This window comes from Emys orbicularis, chromosome 1 (genome assembly GCF_028017835.1).
Source record: "Emys orbicularis isolate rEmyOrb1 chromosome 1, rEmyOrb1.hap1, whole genome shotgun sequence".
Taxonomy (NCBI): Eukaryota; Metazoa; Chordata; order Testudines; family Emydidae; genus Emys; species Emys orbicularis.
In genome coordinates this window covers 126,499,502-126,520,067 of record NC_088683.1, presented here as the reverse complement: position 1 = coordinate 126,520,067, position 20,566 = coordinate 126,499,502, and the positions used below count along the sequence as shown (strand labels likewise).

Sequence of the window (20,566 nt, the reverse complement as noted above, 5' to 3'; positions counted from 1 at the left end):
ACAATTCCAAGTTGAGATCTCACAGAGGGACTGTTTGCCGTACCCGGGGGTACAATCTCTCACAGCCCTTAAGAAATCAACTACAGATGGAGTTTGAGAATACAGAACAGCCATTCTCCCATGGGTGAAAAGCTGAGATTGCAGCCAAATGGACCCTAATAGATGACACAGTTAGCCCTTGTTTCAGGTGGAGTAAGTAATCTAGAATGAATGGCACTGTTGATTGCATAGGTCAGACACCCTTCTGCGTATACCTGATCAAGAACCTTTTCCACTTTGCCAGGTAAGTGACTCTAGTGGATGGTTTTCTAGAAGTACCTCACAAACCGGCCCGAGCATGCTAGCTCTGAGGGGTTCAGCCATGGAGCTTCCAGGCCAAGAGACGAGGGACTCGAGATTCGGGTGACACAGGCAGCCGTGGTCCTGGAAGATTAGGTCTGGAAACAGAGGTAGACGGATTGGTGTTTCCACTGAAAGGTCTAGGAGCATGGTAAACCAATGCTGGCGAGGCCAGGCAGGGGCTATCAGGATGACTCCCGCTTTGTCCCTTCTGATCCTCATCAAGGCCTTGTGGAGGAATGGGAGGAAATGTGTAAAAGAGATGACCCGTCCAAGGGAGGAGAAGCGTCTGCGAGAGACCTGGAGCTGTGACCCAGAAAGGAGTAGAATTGGAGACATTTCCTGTTGTGTTTCGTCACAAACAGATCTGGGGAGCTCCCCACTTCTGGAAAGTGACTTTCACAACATCTGGACGAATGGATCATTCGTGGTGGTTGGAGAAGTAGCTACTAAAGTGATCTGCTAGCTCATTCTGTGATTCTGGCAGATCGGAGGCCCCAAGGTGGATTGAGTGGGCTATGCAGAAGTGCTTCCTGGCACAGGTGAAAGGAGTGTGCTCCTCTCTGCCTGTTGATATAAAACATTCCCGTTGTGTTGTCTTTGAGAACTGACACACACTTGCCCGCCACATGGGGCTGGAATGCCTGGCAGGCCAGGCAAACTGCCCTGAGCTCCCTGACGTTGATATGTAGCAAGAGCTCTTCTGGAGACCAGAGGCCCGGAGTTCTGAGGGATCCCAAGTGAGTAACCCAGCCGGATGCTGAGCTATCTGTGACAAGAAACACTGATGGTTGGGGTCTTGAAAATGGGACTTCTGCACACACTGCCAGAGGGTCTAGCCATCAATGGAGGGAAGCAATCACAGATGAAGGAACTGCGATGACTGCATCTAAATGGTGTCAGCTCCGTGAGTATACAGATGCAAGCCACACCTGGAGAGACCTGAGCCGAAGTCTCGCATGCTGCATCACTTAGGTGCATGATGCCATGTGGCCCAGGAGCTTCAAGCAGTTTCTGGCTGTGGTGATGGGGCGATTTCTAAGGCTCTCTATAAGCATCCCTATTGCTTGGAATCGTGCTTCTGGGAGGAAGGCTCTGGCTTGGACCGACTTGAGGATCGTCCCGATAAACTCTATGCTTTGAAATGGGGAGAGAGTAAACTTCTGCACATTTATTAGCAGACCTAAGTCCTGGATTGTTGACTGTATTAACTTTACATTGGGCTCCACTTGGATCTTGGTATGAACCTGTGACCAGCCAGTCGTCATGGAAAGGGTATACCTGGACACCCTGTCTTCTCAGGAAAGCTGAAACAACTGCCATGCACTTTGTGAACACCCAAGGTGCCCCTGACAGGCCGAATGGGAGCACCGCTACTGGTAGTGCACGAGATTCAATCTTCTGTGTCCCTGAAAGAGACTGAGATATGGAAGTAGGTGTCCTTCAAATCGAGGACAGTGTACCAGTCCCCAGGATCCAGGGAGGGGATGATGCAAGCCAAAGAGACCACGTGAAACTTTAGTTTCTTCATGAATAAGTTGAGTTTTCACAGGTCCAGAATTGGTCTGAGACTGCCACTGACTTTTGACATTAGGAAATAAGGGGCCGGGGATTCTATTTCCGTTAATTCCAGTGGAACCTCTTCCACGGCTCCCACCCTTACGAGCGACTGCACCTCTTGGGCTAGAAGTTCCTTGTGAGAAGGCTCCCTGAAGAGGGACGGGGGGTAGGGGCACACAACTGAACTGAAGAGTATATTCCAGTGCTATCATGCGTAGCACCCAGCAATCTGAGGCAATACAGGCCCATGCCCGACAAAAATGGGATAAACAGTCCACAAAAACTGGGGAAGTTGGATCCAAGTTCTGTCCTGATATGTCTTCCCCATGCATCCCATCAAAAGGTCTGCTTAGACGCCACAGTGTTTGCAGGGGGCAGGCGTGGAATAGGATTGCAGCGGAGGTCTTCTCCTAAAGCCCCTGCTCTTCCTCCTATTGTGGTCTTGCCAGGCAGGTGGCGGGAAGAATCGACTGGCCAGCTGAGGCTTATAATGTTTCCTTGAGGGTGCCACTGTATAAAGCCTTAGGGACTTCAGGGTGGCCCTCGAGTCCTTAGGCTATGCAGTTTGGAGTCTGTCTGCTCAGAAAAGTGATAAACCCTCAAAAGGAAAGTCCTGCAATGTCTGTTGAACCTCATAAGTAGGCCCACGGATTGAAGCCAAGAGCTTCGACGCATTGCCACCGCTGAGGCCATGGATCAGGCTGCAGAGTCCACTGCATCTACAGCTGCCTGCAGGGACACCTCTGCCATAGATTTGCCTGCAAATTCTCGCCTGGACTCCTGTGACAGTACTCCTTAAATTTCAGCATGAGTCCCAGGAGTTAAAATCATTCCTGCTCAGGAGCGCTTGCTGATTTGTGATCCTGAGCTGGAGGCCACCTGTTGAATAGACCTTTTTGCTGAAGAGGTCTAATTTTTTTGGTGTCCTTGGCCTTGGGGGTTGACCCCTGCTGACTGTCGTTTCCGCTCATTGGCTGCTGATACAACCAAAGAGCCCAGTGGTGGGTGTGTATAAAAGAATTCATACCCATTAGCCAGGACACAGTATTTCTTTTCAGTTTTTTTTGCCGTCAGCTGAAGGGACGCTGTGATCCGCCACAATGCCTTGATGGGTCCTTAATAGCATTGTTCAGGGGCAATGCCACTCTTGAAGGGCCTGTTGCTGCTAGAATGTCTACCAGGGCATGGGAGGACTCCCTGATCTCCTCTACCTGGATCCTCAGGTTTTGAGCCACTATTTTGAGGAGCTCCTGATGAGTCTTGTAGTCGACCTGGGAGGGCACTATGTCTGCTCCCATGACAGCCTCATTTGGAAAGGAGGAGGACGCCTGTACACGTAGAGGACACTGTTCTTCGCCCTCGGCACAAAATGTGTCTCGCGGTGCTGGGTCTTGATATTCAGTACCAGTCTCTGTACCAGAGCCTGGATTTTGCTCAAAGTGGAGCACTGGAGGCGCTCTGGACTCTGACGCCACGGAGTATGACCTTCTGGAATGTGACCCTTGCATCAGAGAGAAAGCCGAGGGTTTCCAGAAAAGACACTGTCCTGGCATCTGCCACTGTCCCTGTGGCCAAGCCGCGGGTGGGATGCCTTGACTCAGGTCTATGGCCGGACAGTGCCAGCTGTAGTGACAGCCAGCTCCTGAAAGAAACATATGACTCTGCCTCCAAGTCTGTCTCTGAAGATTCCCTTCCCAGAGACCAAGCTGGAACAGTGCCGACCAGTGCCGGGAGGGAGGTGACTGGGGGTGGGCAATCATGGCCAGATTCCCTTTTGAAGGCATCTGAGACCTCAGTTCTGTGGAGGTCCTTCCCGCTGGTGCCGCCACTGACAGTTCCCGTATGGCTGGGGATGGCAGTACCAGTAGAGAGAGTAAATCTCTCGCTGCTGCAAATGCCTCTGGCGTTGACAGTACCGCCAGGGCAGTGGAACTCTGGTGGTTCTCTTGTGGTGGAGAGTCGATCAATACCAAACTCAACGGTACCCATTCCAGGGCCTGAGTCAATGGCGCCGCCAGGGTTGTTGGAACCACAGAGTGGCCTGACGTGGGTCACACTGTATTGGGATGTCTCCGCCCCACCAACCTCAGGGTTGGGGAACGACATCTATCCGTCTTTTTCTGCTTCTTTCCCAGCACCGGTGATGGAGAGTGGTGCCAAGGTTCCCTCGCCAGAGCACTTTTCTTCAGCACTGGGGATGGTGGACTGTGTCAAGTCTCTCAAGAAGCAGGAGTGTCTTTCCTCGGTGCCAGTGATGAGGAATGGTGCTGAGTCTCCTACAGAGTAGCGGGGGATTCTCCTTACTGAGGCTGAAGTACTCGGTGCCGACTCTGAGTGACCCGGCTCCAAGGGAGGTCGTAGTGCTGCCTCCATGAGGATAAATCTGAGCCTAGTGTCTCTATCTTTTTTGGTGTGGGGCCTGAAGTCTTTGCAGATCTTACAGCACTCCCGTACATGAGCTTCCCCCAGGCATTTAAGGCAGCTGGAATGGGGGTCATTCACAGGCATAGGCTTGTGGCAAGAAGCACAAGGCTTAAACCTCAGAGACCGAGACATACCCTGGTGCCGGGAAGGGATTAACCCCACTGAGTGGGGTTCCGCTAACCTAATTATTTATCTAAAATCTGAAATTTAACTATTAAGAATAAAGATAACAATATACAATGAGGTTAGAAAGTCCACTGAGGGAGTACTTCCAGAGTGCAAGAACGAGGCAATTCCAGCAACCATCACGGGTGGTAAGAAGGAAATGAGGGGACTGCAGCTCGGCAGGACCCTTTATAACGCTATGAGCTTATGACTCCAGGGGGCACCAGAGCCGACCCAATGGATACCACTGGGGGGAAAAGCTTTCCGGCGGCGGTGCTCAGGGCAACCACATACCTACATTGGCATGGACATGAGCAAGCACACAAAGAAGAAACATAAATTTAATTGAATGTACAGTGTTGCCAAACACTGCAGAAGGTTATTTTTAATCCAATACCCCTTAATAGTGATTTTAATGGCAATTCTTTATAGTTTGGGATTTATTATAAAAGATAACTAAAAAATAAAACCCATTCATATAATACAATATGGGTTAAGTCATGCTACCAGTTCTGTTTTTATCTATAAATTAAGTAAGCCTCCTCTTCAGCATCTTTAAATCTGGCCCAACATTTCTGAATAAATCAAGTCTGTCTTTTGCCAAAATTCAATTAAGAATAAAGCTATTACAGCAACAGCTGCATCGATAATCTATGCATTTAAACAAACACTCAATTCTCCTTTGTTATCACTGTGTCTTATAACAATAACTACAGCATTTCATTATTAGGCAGATTAGAATTATTTGTTTCAGTTTTTTCATGTTGTTTCAGTAATATATTTAATATTACAATCAGTATAATTTGTCTATAAAAAAGGGCTAGTAAACAATGTGTTTAACAGAGGTTTATTAAGTTTGGCAGTTGCAAAATAAAACAAATATTTACAAAATAATTCTGTCAAAAGGAAATATTTACCTTTATTAAAAGTTAAATCTCTACTAGGATTATATTAGAAATATAAGTATAAAATATGATCATCATGTATTCCTTACCCTTTGCTCCAGAGCTGTCTGTGTCTGTTGTCTTAATAGAGCTTTAAATGGTCCCCCTTCTTTTCCAGCACTTCCACTGCCCATTCCTAAAGAATATCAGCACATAAATAACATCCAGAGAAACAAGTTACAGACTGTATTTATTAGTCTCCGATTTTTTTTAAAACCTATGATACAAATTATAGCTAGAAACTTCTGAAAGTTTATTTTTACCAATCAGGCACACTAAAGACTAAGGATCTTATTCACATTTATACTATATTTCCCTTTAGTGCAAATGTAAAGGGGCATTAGGGTGAACATAAATTGCACTTTAAGTCCCTTTATAGTGTCAGAGTGGTGTACAGGACCTTAGTGTAAATAAGAATAAGGGCCTAGGGGCTTGAACTTGCAGCTCTTAGTTCTACAGTATGGCTTGATCTTTCTCCCATGGATGCAAGAGTGTTTTTGCTATCAATTTCAATAGGCACAGGATCAGCTCCGTAATCCTTATTTTCACAAGCAATTACAGTCTAAGTTTCAATTCACATCAGTGAGTATTGCAGGATCAGTCCTAATTCAAAGTGCTAAACTAGAAGTAATCCTACAAGTGCAATTGGCCTAGATTTCTGCTATAAAGCCAACTATGGACCTGTGTCCAAGAATTATTTACAGTAGCAGTTAAAAAACGATTCCATGTTGTGAGGTTCATACAGTTTCAGAGTAGCTCAATCATTTTTCCTCATGAGTTGGGGCTCAAACCTTCAGTTTCCACATATACACAACTCCTACTGAAGTCACTATAAGATTTGGCCCAAAGAGAAAACTGTAAGGGCAAGCATATAACAAATGTTTATCTTTTAATTTAAATTTTAACTCTGAAAAAGATACTGTAACTTAGAATTGAAGAACAGTCTAATTTAACATTTATGTAGAGTACATTCACTCATCTGAATCATTCAGATCAGCCATGGACTACTGTTGAGCATTCTAAACTGCCAAATGTATCTGTGATTTGCTTGCTAAAAGACATTTGTTGCTTCACAGTTACTAAATCCAAGAAGAAAACATATACCAAGGCTGTGTTTTTCCTACAATAATCATAATTTTGGTGAATCAGATTCACTTTGGTGGCATTTCATACCTAAGAACATACTTCACTGATATTTCTTATAGTCAGATCTGCTTACGTGCCTCAGAACTAAATTGATACTTATTTGGTTTCAGTGTATCAGCAATTATACCTTTCAATACTCTCAGAGATATCAATGAAAACACTAATAAAAATGAAGAACTAAAAAAAAGCATCAGGAACAAGGTGAATGAAGTTATGATTGAAGGGAATATTTTTAAAGTTATCTTAACTGCTATTTTAAAACAGACAATACATTGCTACTTTCCCTGTCCCCTTTCTTCTGCTAAAAAATCCAGTAACAATAAAGAAGGAAAGATATTTTTCCATGTAAATGTGTGAGGACTTTTTGTTTTAAACAAACTTAAGGACTGTTGTTGTTGGCACTTCATTTATTCACTCATTTCAAAACTGACAAGTGCTATCATGTCTAAAATGTTATTTATATACAGGAAATGAAATATTTTTAGCTGTTCTTGGATAAGGAAACAAAGATTAGCATCTGTATAGTCCCATTAATAAAATTAAGTTATTTTATGTTATTTTGCATTAGACCCAAATAGCATTTGCAAGGGACTATACAATACTAAAAACAGACTGACATGAAATGAAGAATATTTGTTGAGATGAAACACATTCTTAAAAAAAAAAAAAACACAAAATAATCAAAGCACTATCTGTAGAAAAGAAGCAGTGATTTCTAGTATTTAATTTAACAGAACAATCTAGTGATCTCTGTCAATGAAATGTAAAAAGGAGGAAGTACAAATACAAAGATTGTATACAGTCAGAATGAAACAAACCAATTTAAATGGTACAATAAATATGGTTGCTAGCCACATGATGGTCAGATTTCAACAGAAGAATATGAATGAGTTGGTAAGGAAGATGGAGTGCTTGTTCCATCTAAAATACAGGAACATTATTATAATGAAGAGAATGAAAAGAATATCAGTATTCAGTAGTTGTCTAATGGTAGTAAGTCCAATTACCAATATTTAGTGGAGACGTTTTTGGAAAAGGAAAAAGTTCTGCAATATAAGGTAGGTTATTTGTTTCAAATATTGATCAATTTAAGGAAGAGGCTCTAGAAATTATTGCAAGCCTCCAGGTGGAAAAAAATTATCCTGTAATAGTCATGTAGCCAGCAGTTTTCAGAGGCTATTTTAACTAAAAGGTATAGAAGGCTAGGTATTAAATGCCCCCTAACTGATTAACAACAACATTCCATTTATTTCTTAAAAGGCATTTTTAAAAAGGTGATTATAGATTGATCCTACCAGAAGCAGCCAGAAGCAGCTCTTCAGTGAAAGAAACACTTTTCCTCAGAACAAATGGGCTGACATGGCTAGAGTGAAGAGGGTTAAGGCTAGACCCCGGGAGGAGGAGACAGGACTTGTTAAGCTGTGGGGAACCACAAGACAGAGTAGGGGAGCTAGGAAACAGGAAAATCCTAGGCCCCTGTGGGGAAGGTGCTGTGGAGGAAAGTAGTAGAGAGAAAAGATGTAGATTCACAAGATGACTAAAGAAATAGGAGGAGGAAAGCAAAATGAAGCAAAAACAAAACAGACTTTTTTTTCAAATGAACAGATACATACTGCTAGCATATGAAAAAGCTATTACCAGCATACAAAGAAATGAAATGACAACTTAGCACCACAGTGTGGATTAGAAGCACGTTATCAAAAATCTGAGTATGAACTTGTTAACTTTGTTTTAAAATGTATTTAGTTTTATTAAAGAGCCAAAGTAATTGAATATTTATTTCATATTTCAATTAAATTTTACACAAAGATTTAAAGTGAATACTTCTAAATAAAATCTATTCAAAACAGCCCTTCTAACATGCCTAAGGAAAACTGATATAGTAACAGGTTCTCTTCTCCAAAAGTTCTATGAATTTAAGTTGACCATTATCCAGAAACCTTAAAATTTAATTTTTAAAGTCTTAAATCTTATAATGGTGTGTGTGTGTGTGTGTGTATACATATTTACTTATATCCCACATAAAAAAGGAGTGCCCGTCTTCTCAATTTCCTCCACGTGTATATTAATTCTTCTCTCTCTCCTAACCCAAACTTATTAAAATATATACTATATGTTACATATGTAATATGTAACAACTTTTGTCAGTCAGGTACTTCTGTTAGTTTAAAATTACATGAAAAGTAGCACTACTCACAGCAGGAAGTCTCCAATTCCAAACCAGAATTAACTGTCTCAGTGCATTTTGAAAGTCCTCCTCTCACCTTTTACTACAGAGAATTTGACACAGCCCATTCTACACTGTATCATCACATTCTACTTTATAAAAGAAATGGTAATAATCTTTCTTCCAACAGTTCCAACCCAGAAGACTAATAAGCAAATCCAAGTTTCTCTCTCTTTATATCATGGTATAAATACCTAAATGTTGTGGTATATGTGCTTCTTATGAAAGTTAAACAAAGTCTCAATTTGAAGTCAAGATATTGACATTGCTTCCTCAGTCATACTCTATTCCTCTTCCTTGCTCAGACAGCTTAAAAAAAAAATCCCAATTTTCCCTTCTTCAGAATTTCAGATCTTTTTATATGTGCCAAACCATTAATCAGATCATCATCATGCACTAGAATAAAGAGCTTTGACACTAAGACACCCTCTAAGCAAAACTCCCCAAAAAATTGAGAGACAAGGCCAAACATAACTTTACTAAGATAATCTGTAAGAACAGGTTTCATTAAGTAAAACTACAGCCACATCATCTCAGCCATACTACACTTACTTCAGTAAAGAGTGATCAAACTTATTTTATAAAGCAGTAAAGGAAAAACTAAACCAAGTTAGTCTAAGTCTCAATTTGTTTAAAAAAAAAAAAAATAGTATCCTTTATAGGGACAAAGCTTTAATCAGGGTTGATGAGCCAAGAATCCTGTAACAGTTTGTGTCCTAACTATGGGTTGTATTGAGTTGTTAATTTAGATTATAGAACCTTGAGAAAATGCTAGTGCCATCCTTGAAAACAGTGCTATCTTTTTTATTTTAAAACACCACAAACATGTTTGGTAAAGTCTGTTTAGAACTGCCACCTGCACGAAGAAAATATTTAACACAATTTATATCATTCAATAGTATTCCCTCTCCTTCTGTTGATAACTAATTCTTATCAAAATTAAAGATATTTTATAGTTATATCCCTGAATTAATTCTAACTATAAAGTGATTATTATTCTTTCCTCCCAGAACAACTATAGTTGAAGAGTCACAAAAGTCAAGGTGAAACATGACTCAAACATATTATATATTATGTTGTTAAGTGATTATTTTTTCAAAATTCAGTGTGTATGTATAATTTTTAGACATAACAAGCAAGCCTTCTGATTGGGACACATTTTGGCAACAGAGAGCTGAACATATTGCCAAAAGATAGCAACTACATGATACTGCCCTAGCAAATAAAAGAATGACTGGGGTCACCAAATGAAATTAATAGGCACCAGGTTTAAAACAAACAAAAGGAAGTACTTTTTCACACAACGCACACTCAGTCTGTGGAACTCTTTGCCAGAGGATGTTGTGAAGGCCAACAGGGTTCAAAAAAGAACTAGATAGGTTCATGGAGGATAGCTCCATCAATGGCTATTAGCCAGGATGGGCAGGGATGGTGTCTCTAGCCTCTGTTTGCCAAAAGCTGAGAATGGGTGACACGGGATGCATCACTTGATGATTACCTGTTCTGTTCATTCCCTGGCATTGGCCACTGTCGGAAGACAGGATACTGGGCTAGATGGACATTTGGTCTGACCCAGTATGGCTGTTCTTATGACTGCTATTAGCTTAAATTTGAAAACAAAAAACGGAAGCTGATGAAGATGGCCCAGCTTCCTCAACATACTAGAAAATTCCTCACCACAAAGGCCCCTATCTTGCAATCTGATCTACACAGATGCACTTGTGTCCACACAGAGTCCATTGTTTTCAGTGGGGCTCAGTGTAGGTGCAAACAGTCCATCCATCCAGATCATGTTGCAGGATCAGAATCTAATGTAGCTACTGCAGAAATGTCTCAATTTCACTGCAGACTACTATCACCCTCCTGTGCCTTTGGGATGTCTACTAAGATGGCCACCTATCCTGGAACTTAATCAGATAACATGTATGTTTTCAAACAATCATCAGGAATTTAATAATACAAATGTATGAATTTGTGGGGTGGTGTCTCTTAAAAATAAATATTGGCCTGTTTGTTTTTAAAATACACTTGCTCTCAGTTTCTTTAGAACATAAATGGTCACCCTAGGTTGTCCACAAGACATAATCACTATTTACACAAAAGAAAGAAAGAAAGAAAGAAAGAAAGAAAGAAAGAAAGAAAGAAAGAAAGAAAGAAAGAAAGAAAGAAAGAAAGAAAGAAAGAAAGAAAGAAAGAAAGAAAGAAAGAAAGAAAGAAAGAAAGAAAGAAAGACCAAAAAGGTAAAAAAAAAAAAAAAATGAAGAGGGAGAGTTGCAATTTGATAGCTTATTTTTAAGCTTTTGGATTAAGTTTGAAAAATTAACCTATTTCCATGTGTAAATCTTGAATATGAAGTATTTCTGAGACACCCGTCAAGTACAATAACTGAGTAAAATGTAACATACCTTAAAACTGTCATGATTAGAGAGATGGGAACGTTCTCAGATTCAAATACTATTTTTAAACATCATATTTAGAAACAACGTTTAAAACAGCAGCCACACTTTTATACATGGGCCTACAGTATTTTTGTTCTGTTGTAGCAGAACCACGTTTGTTGGGCTTCATAAGAAAATAAGGGGGTGGACGGAGGAATCAGCATTCAATTAAATTGTGAAAAGCCAGTTGAGAAAAATATTTTTAAGCTTTTAAAAAGGTGTTCTTTAATAACCTTTAAAACTAGTTTTAAAAAATTATACAACAGTGTATACTTGATTTACCACAGCCACTTCCATAACCCTGAAGAAGTTCAGTAGACACTAGCAATTGCATTTCTAGAATCAATTTGCAAACAGACAAGTAGAATCTACACAAAAATATGGATGCATTTTCAGCAGAGAAGATTAGTCTTAGAAAAATCACATATACTAGTAAGACTTGATCACCCATTTCCGCATCATGTTATGGTGAAAATGTACCCCCATAATTTATAATCTGAAATGGAGGAAATTAAAAGAAAAAGACAATTCCTTAGGACCCTCTTTATAACATTTTGAGATGCTTCTAAATGGTTATATTATAAATGCTACTCTTAAATTGCCTATATGGTATGGTTATAAAGCTTTGGAAAACAAAGTACAATAAATCAGTGCACTACGCAAATGCTTTCATGCTTTAATTGCGCTATTTGAAATATCCAATTTCCACATCATTTTGATAACTTACATGCCAAAAAGGAAAAAGGGTTTGAATGAAAAGATAAAACAGAAATACAAATTAACAAAAAAAATAAGAGTGGGTGGAAGCGCCTTACCAGTTTTGGGTGTCAAACTCAAATCTGTGTCAGAAGAAGAGGACTGTCGACTGTAGGACTTGGAAGGTGAAAAGGAATAGGTTTGGTTTTTCAGAGGGGTGGAGGGTCCTGATGAATGAGTATTGGGATTGGGATCTTCATTGAAAGGAATCCTGCCAGAAGAAGGTGGAAACATATTCAGTAATCCTGTGCCAAAGGACCTGGCTGACAGCAGCATGATCCGAACACCAGGATGGGGTTGGGGTAGGGCCAGCAGTTATTCCTTAAGTGTGTTGCTGGGGATGAGGCCAAAGGCAAAGAAATGATGTTTACCCACTCAGCATTCTACAGATAGATGCTGATTATCTACACTGAAACAGTTAAGCCAAATAAAAGACATGAAATGTCAGACCAAGGGGGGGGGGGGAAACGTATATATGCAAAAGAAAACAAAACTCAAAATACATGGCTTTAAAAAAATACATGGCTTTAAAAAAAAACTACACAATGCTTGTTGAGTTAGATTATTAAAGAAAAAATGATCTCAAACTATATTTGTGTTTATATATATATAAAATATTTTATATATATATACACACACACACACACACACACACACATGTATATTTATGTATACACACACATTTTAAGAAAAAAATGTTTCCTTATCCTATAGCATCAGCAGTGTGCCCACAGCTAAAAACAAAGCAAAGAGAAAAACCTTAAGGAATACAACTGTATTGACAAACATGTCAGTTATGTGCAGATTTCCTTACCTGTTCTCCAGTACCGTCTTTTCCACAAAGCGACACAAACCCTTCCTAACGCTTTAAAAATTCAGGTAATATTTGGATTACACTTGAAAGCAATCTGAAGCCCAATCATGGTTTCCTATTATGACTAGTAAGAAAGACTTGTAAACTGTACCTGATGGATGTTACTAAACTCAGATGTATGATTTTTGGGGGGTTGTTTTTTTTAAAGGTAATCTCAAGTAGTTAAAGGAAATGAAAAGTATAGCTCTGTGGAAGAGACTTTGAGGAAACACACACTCTTCCAAGTAACTATTGAGTTTGTTTCAGCAGCTGAATATAGCAGTAGTTCTCCACTGACAGCAGAAGGACTCCCAGTGAGAAAAAGAGGGAGAAAAGATGGGTGATACCTGCCTACACTGCCTGCCTGCCTGCACTTTGCGACCACTGTGCCTGTGGCCTGCCTCTCCCCAGCTCTTGAGTCTGAGTAGTCTCGTACCAGTGTAGATGAGAGTGGGAACAGACAGAGAGAAGTTCTGGGTAAGTCGTGAGCCAGAAGCAGTGTGAATTGGGCTGTTGTGAGTCGAGCGGCATCCATGGCTTGGCAGATGAACCAGCGGAGACCTGAGAGAATTTGCAGCCAAGGTGGAAGAAAAGAAAACAATACATACAACAGATTGCAAAGTTATGTTAAAAATGATTTCAGGGAGTGCTAGTTAGCGGAGATCTCTTATTCTTTAAGCAGACTCTAAGAGTTATAATTCCTGGCATGCAAGAGTCAAGACGAAATCAAAAGGAGCAGGGGAACAGCTAAGTATTAACTTGTTAACATATTATTGAATCTTTGGCATTAAAGGCTAAGGTTAATAAAGATAATAACAAGACGTGAGTAGAACCTGCTGGTCTTGAAACCCACTCACACTTCTGGGCAGGACCATACAGATTGGTTAAAACAACCTTATCAAAATCCAGCATGCAAGTTGCTAAACAACCTTGCACATACATGGGTTAAGATAATGGTTTTTGTCGGCTGTTCAAGATTGAATGCTACCGATTTATGGGTGATGTTTAAATTGCTAGCTACTGCAGCCAGTGTGTAGTTTTTAATTGTGTTTTTAATGTTGTTAATATGCCCAGAAGCTCTGTGATGATGGTTGTGTTTCACAAGTCAATACAAATTAAATTAATAATTCTAAATAAGACCAATAACCGGACTCCACTGCTGGGGAAGTTCTACAGTGGTATTGTTGCTGCCTCATACAAAGTGCTCTGATTGCATTATAATAATTACAAGACTACAATAATCTTAGTTATTGTATCATTAAAATAAAATCACCTAATTCAAACAATATATATCTGGACATGTTACACAGAAGTATACTTTTTTGTACTCTACTTTTCGTCTAGTAATTGTGTAAAATATACACAAGATGCCATAACAAATAAATTGATGTATTCACAGTGGCAACTGAGAACTGTAAATGCTTCCGCCCTCAGAATAATATGACACTGGAATTTTCCTAATTTTATTTGATTTGTTCCTGTTAAAAATCTGAATGCAAACTGTGTTGTGTTGACTTAGCTAAAGTGAACAACTGGAATTAGGCCACACTCCTCATCATGAAACCTTTTTCAGTCAGTGTACAATATAGCCTAATTTGTTTTGATTACAAAGAAAAACCAATGACTAAAATGATTAAAAGACTTCAAGGATGTCCTTGAATCTCCTGAGCCACTCAACTATCTGAACTCAAATATACTTATCTTTTCTTTCATGAATACACAGCAAAGACACTCGAACAAAGTGCTAAAAATACAAATCCCTTAAGAAATGCATAGTATTGTGAAAGATCCCCATGAACAAAAAATATGTTATTTGCATGTGCAAACTATTTACCAGCTAGAGTTTGGCGGATCACAACACGGGAATGTGCAATGCTATGACTGCAAATGCAAGAGTTATGGAATTAATAGAAAAACATCTTTCTCGCCAAGATTTACTGCTGCAACATCTAATGTCCATCTTCTCAAAATTGCAGAACATAAACCAAGTTACAGACAAGAAAAAACAGTAAAGGAGAAATAAACGCTGGGAAAACACACTGGATATGTAAAACTGAATAAATATGAAAAGAAATGAAATTCACTCCATTACAATCTACTAACTCATACTTACTCCTTCATTTCTTTAGATGGGGAATTACATGCAGGTAAGAATGCTGTGTTACTTATTTTATCCAAGGTACAGACTGTTCCTATGGCTCGTACTACTAGTCCAGATTCTCCCTCCAAATCAAAACACTGCAAGTAACCAACAACTGCATTCCCTCTCATTTCAAGTACCTTCAAGCCAATCTTCCTTTGAAGTTCACCTACAAAAAATAAATACAAGTTAACTGACATCTCACTTAGATATAGGGCAAACATGTTAAAGAGGATGTTTCTTATTCTCTTCTGTAGATCTGACCCTCTTCATATTTGTAATAATTTCAGGGTAGGAAAACTGGCTAATAGATAACATACCACATGATTATACCATAAACATGGCCACAAACTTCTCCTGCAAATTGAAGGCTCTTAATTCTGTGATCTTATTAGTAGTACATCTGAACCACTTACATGTAGAGCTTTCTAGAAAATGGCCAAGAGTAGGAATTGAAAAAAAGACTGTAAAATTCTTTGACATTTCTCTTTTTTTCCCCCCAGCCAGGTCTAGTGCACTACTACTACAAAAAAGAAAAAAAGAAGAGGTCTGAAGAGGGTTATGTTTGTTTGTTTGGTTTTTTAAGTGTTCATTAGGTCCTTCATTTCTCTTTTGTGGGAAGGGATATGAGCAAGACATCACAACAGTTGGGTGTGCTGGAGTACACTGAAGTTTCTAGCTGCTCTGTAATACAGCAAATAATCCAGATATCACTATGAAATGCATTGAGGCCTCAAACTTCCTTGAAATTCAGACAAATAAATGGATGGATAGACATCCTTAATCTCCTTTTTTCTTTTGCAAACTTCCAAAACATATAAAAGCATAGATCAACCTAATATCATGGTTTTTATTCCTTTTCAATTCCTACCTTAATGTATTTATACCATATACATAGATGCCACATCATGCAAAACATATTCTGACTATTTTTCTACTGTTCCTTCGGTATTAAATGAAAAATCTTTACTGTACACAAGTCAAGAAATGGAGCTGAGTTTGCTGTAGGAACCTGAATTTGGCCCTTTTGCAAGACTGCATTACAACAGTGTTTTTCAATTGACTACACTATGCTGAAAATTGACATAATTAGCAAATAGTATAGAACAATGGAACAAAATTGCACTTTTTTGCTTCCTTCACGAAGGTTGTAAATAAACTGAATTATGCAGTGTCAATATTTTGACTTCACTTTTCTCTATAACTGTAGATGCACATGTTCTAATTTCTACTACTGCATATATGGCATCTGATCAAATTTGTAGGTAAGTGCATTTACCATTATGAAAAAAATGCAGTTCACGAGAACATTTATCAATTGACTTTTTACATAAATAAAATTGCATCCCTAAGGTAATTTACATATTTATTAATAGTCTCAATCCAGTTCTTCATAAGCAGGAATCAGCCTCACAAAACACACTACTACAATTGCTACTCTTGTTAACCATAGCAGAGATGCCAGGATCAAATGGGCATGGAGAGAGAATCTTCTAAAGTGATTTGTCCCACAAGGTCAGGGTTAAGTCATAAGGTAAGGGCAACATGAAGAAGGCAATTTCTATGCTGTAGTTGTTCTGTGGATATATCGAGTACTTCAATCTCCAAGGCTATCTGCCAAACAAAACATTTTTAAAGGAAAAATGTAATCTAGGTATTAGTATGTAGTGGTTAGTATATCATCGTTTTATTTAAATTTCTCTCTCATATGATTAAGAGTACAATAAAAGTCTATTAAATTTGAAATTACATCAAATTTTACATTCATCACACATTTAATGCTTCATAAAAATGTACAAAAAGTGTCCCTTTTATAAATCAACAAGCTACATGCTATACAGTTAATAACATCCTGTATCAGATGTTATTAACTATAAAGCATGTACCTTGTTGATGGCACTATGAAACATTATTCAATACAGAATGCTACTATTATGGGCTGTTTTACACCACAGCCATGCCAAAGACCACCAGTAAGCAAACAGTTTAGTCCTATGCTTTCACACCTCATTAGCTACATTTGACGTTTTGAGAAGGACTTTCACTTGGCTGGGCAATCCAAAATGACCTTTGAAATTCCAACAGTGCCAAATGATACATGGTTGTTTTATGCTGTAAATGGTCATCCCAGAGGAAATGAATTGAAATCATCAAACCAGCTCTATTCAGAAACTGGACATGAGCCATATCCTAACAGGTAAAAGACTGATTTATTCATATATTCACCCACAACATAGTTTAAATTTTAAAAAAGCAAACAGGACACAATTACAATTTGACCAACACTGACTAGATCCCCACTAAGTGCCTTTTCTATTCTAATGCTGCACACACTGCCTCTTTATATGTATCAATCACATCTACAAAAAACACTGTGCAGACATGTATTAGTCTTATCACAATATTATTTGTCTGGTATCTCAAAATGTGCTGTGCCCCTCACAAAACAAGTGAAGACATTACCCCTGTCCTGAAGAGAGTGCAATCTAAATTTAACAGGACACAATAAGTGGCAAACAGAAAAATGAGGTGGAAAGGGTGAGGAAAGACAAGGGTGACAGTAATTTAAAACAGTTATTTACCTAATAATAACTGTGGTTCTTAGAGATGTTGTTGTCTGTGATATCCCAGGTTGGAGAAGGCTCTCTCACTGGTGGGAAGGTGTGCAGAAACCCAGTTAGAAGTTCAGAACCATGGTGTTGGGGAAAAAAGCTGAGCATGACTGTATGAGAGGGTGGTATGCCAAGACTTTTGCAAGGTGGACTTTGGTGATACTGAATGAGAGTCCAGAGTTTATTAAATCCAGAATATAATCAAAGATTTTTGGTGGTTAGGTCTTCAATAGGTGCCCCAACTGGCATCTGATCCATCTATGATCACTTTTTTTGTAGGAGCGAGGTGAGGAAGGACATTCTTAGGGTCTACCCACTTGTTCAGTGCTGATATGATGAGAGCTAGGACCACAACTCGCATCCTCATTTGATGTCTTGAAGGGTAAGATACTGACTTCAGCCAGCCTTGTAAGGAATGTCGGTTAAGTCTGACAAGTGGGATTGTGTACAAGCAAGTTGATGTGTGGCCTAGAAGTTTGAGGCAGTTTCTTACTGTAGTTGGATTTGATTTGATTATGGTGATCATCATCTAAGGAGAGAGAAATCTATCCTTGGGAAAATATGCCTTCCATGATTTGGCAGCAATTATAGCCCCTATAAAGTCTAAAATCTCTATTTTTCTTGTCTTCTATCCAAACTAAAAATCTCAGTCGGTCTCTCTGATATCTCCTCATGGATGTCTAGTCAGCAGCTCAAGCTCAACGTAACTGAAACAAAGCTCTTGATCTTCTGCCCCAAACCCTCCTCCCCCACCTTCTTTTTCAACCACCATGGACATCCTCACTTTGCCTGTCACTCACATCCATAACCTGGAAGTAGATGCCAAAGGGGCTTGAATGATAGGAATGAGACCATCTCCTGGATTTCCCAAAAGGAGGTCTCCAATGTTCCCAATAGTGCCAAAGTGGTATATTGGTAAAATTGGTTGAGGTGGGCTTGACCAGGCTATTGCCATGTTGGAGATGGATGCACTGGAACTTTAAAATTACTCTGATCAGCAGAGATATACTGTGTGATGTGAGGGGAGAAAGCTCCTTACTGGATGGAGGAGAAAGGGTGTGTCCCAGATGAAGAATGGACATCATTGAGAGGCGGTGCCAACCTATGAGGTGACTTCAATCCTGAGGTCAGAAATATGCACCAGTGCGAAGAGTGGAAACCTTGGTGCTGACAGCAGTGCCAGGGATGTGGTTAACTTCTCCAACCTAGAATCAGGAGGTACTGCTAGGGATTCCATTGATAGTACCGATGTCAATGTTGGTACCAACATTTGCTGGTTATTGGCATTTTCAGGCATGGGTGTTGAATATGCCTATATATACTTCTTCGGTACCAAACCAGAAAACTAGCAGGCATCACTTTCCCCTATTTGGTGAGTGGGCTTAGCACTTTGTTCCATGCAGAACAAAGGTTTAGCTCTCTCCTTATGGAAAGAAAGGAATCGTAAGCAATGATTTTTCCACAATGGTCAAACCTCCTTGCCAGGAGAAGATGGTACCAGACTTTGGTGCCACGGTGGTAGCCAATACCAAGATGGTCTTCGATGCTGGGTCTTTGTCTGATGGTGTTAAGGATCTTCTATCAATAACGACCTTGGGAGGTGCATGCCAGTTGATGGGGCACAGGCTGACACAGACTCAGCAGAGTCAGATCTTCTAGGAATAGGATCTTCTCTCTTTGGTGTCTTCAGTTCCCCTCATGGATTGTTCAAGGAGGTATAGCTTTGAACAGGTGTTCCTGGGACTTCCTTTTCCTCACTGAGAATGACCAACAAACTGAGCAACAGTCTGGCACATGGCTTTCACCAAGGCAGAACCAACAGTGTGCATGGCCATCAGTGACTGTCCCTGATAGAGGTCAATAATTTACAACTAAAATATACACATCCTCTCCCTTAATAATTAATAAATAACGATAGACTTTAAAAAATAGCAGCAAATCAATATTACAGGTTGAATTTATTTATTAATACCTGACATCAGTGAAATAAGTCTCTGTCTAGCCTCATTTGATGCCCTTGGAGTACGGATTCGGTCTATCCATTGGTATTCGGGGTCTTCATTAACAACCAGCTCTTCCACAAATCCATGAATTACTACAGCTCTATAACACTTTGGAATAGATGTGGCTGTTGAAAAGATATATAAATATGTAATATACAAGTTAGAAGTGAAGTATTTAAATAGGAATTTAAAAAAAAATACACCTAGATAGCCATCTGAGTGATTCTCTTCACAACAGATTTTAGGGCATACCTGAAGAGTTTTACTAAGAATCTTACTGGTGCCTGCTGGAATTACTGCCTGAAGTTGTACCCTTGTTTCTACATATACATTCATAAGGCTCTTTCAATAGTACATCTATGAATATGCACACAAAGTAACATTACATGCACATATTCACAAACAGGCTTTGCTGCGAATGTGTACATCTTAAGTAACCAGAAAAAAATGTTAGATGAATAAATTAATTTGAGATACTTTAAAGGAGTTGCTTAAAAAAAGAAATGGTCTGCTGCAGATGTTCTTATATAACCAAACAGTAATGCAATTCCAAATTCAAATTAGACTTTTTGTTTTGCCACTGGCTTTAGTGCGATCTGGACTTGGCCTTGAAGGAGAGTTGAGGAATGGGGAAAGGGAACAGAAACTAGAAGGATAGAAAAGCAGCCTTAAAAAGAATGAGACACACCTGCAGCTGCTCAAAACTCTATTTTTCACTAGTTTTGGCATACCACAGACTTGTACCAAGGACTATCTGGACCTCAAAATGTGTCTTGGGATTTCACTGGACTATTAGGCCCCAAATCAGGAAAACATTTAACCCTGTGCTTAACTCACATTGACTTAAGCATTGCTGAATTGGGGCTTTATACAATAGACCAAATAAGGGCCCTGATCCAAAGATCATTGCAGATAATGAGTTTTCCACTCTCTCTTGATTTCAACAGACTTTGGATCAA

General features: G+C 39.5%; 1 protein-coding gene across 1 annotated transcript in view; it reads right to left on the bottom strand.

Annotated features, from left to right (window-relative positions):
* C2CD5 (C2 calcium dependent domain containing 5) overlaps positions 1-20,566 on the bottom strand; it is a 112,803-nt gene that overhangs the window by 74,329 nt on the left and 17,908 nt on the right. The window contains exons 5-9 of the mRNA XM_065397787.1: positions 19,577-19,732; positions 14,966-15,161; positions 12,059-12,210; positions 7,874-8,068; positions 5,483-5,568 (exon numbers count right to left, since the gene is read on the bottom strand). Coding sequence (XP_065253859.1) covers positions 5,483-5,568; positions 7,874-8,068; positions 12,059-12,210; positions 14,966-15,161; positions 19,577-19,732 — 785 coding nt within the window. The remainder of the gene's footprint in view (positions 1-5,482; positions 5,569-7,873; positions 8,069-12,058; positions 12,211-14,965; positions 15,162-19,576; positions 19,733-20,566) is intronic.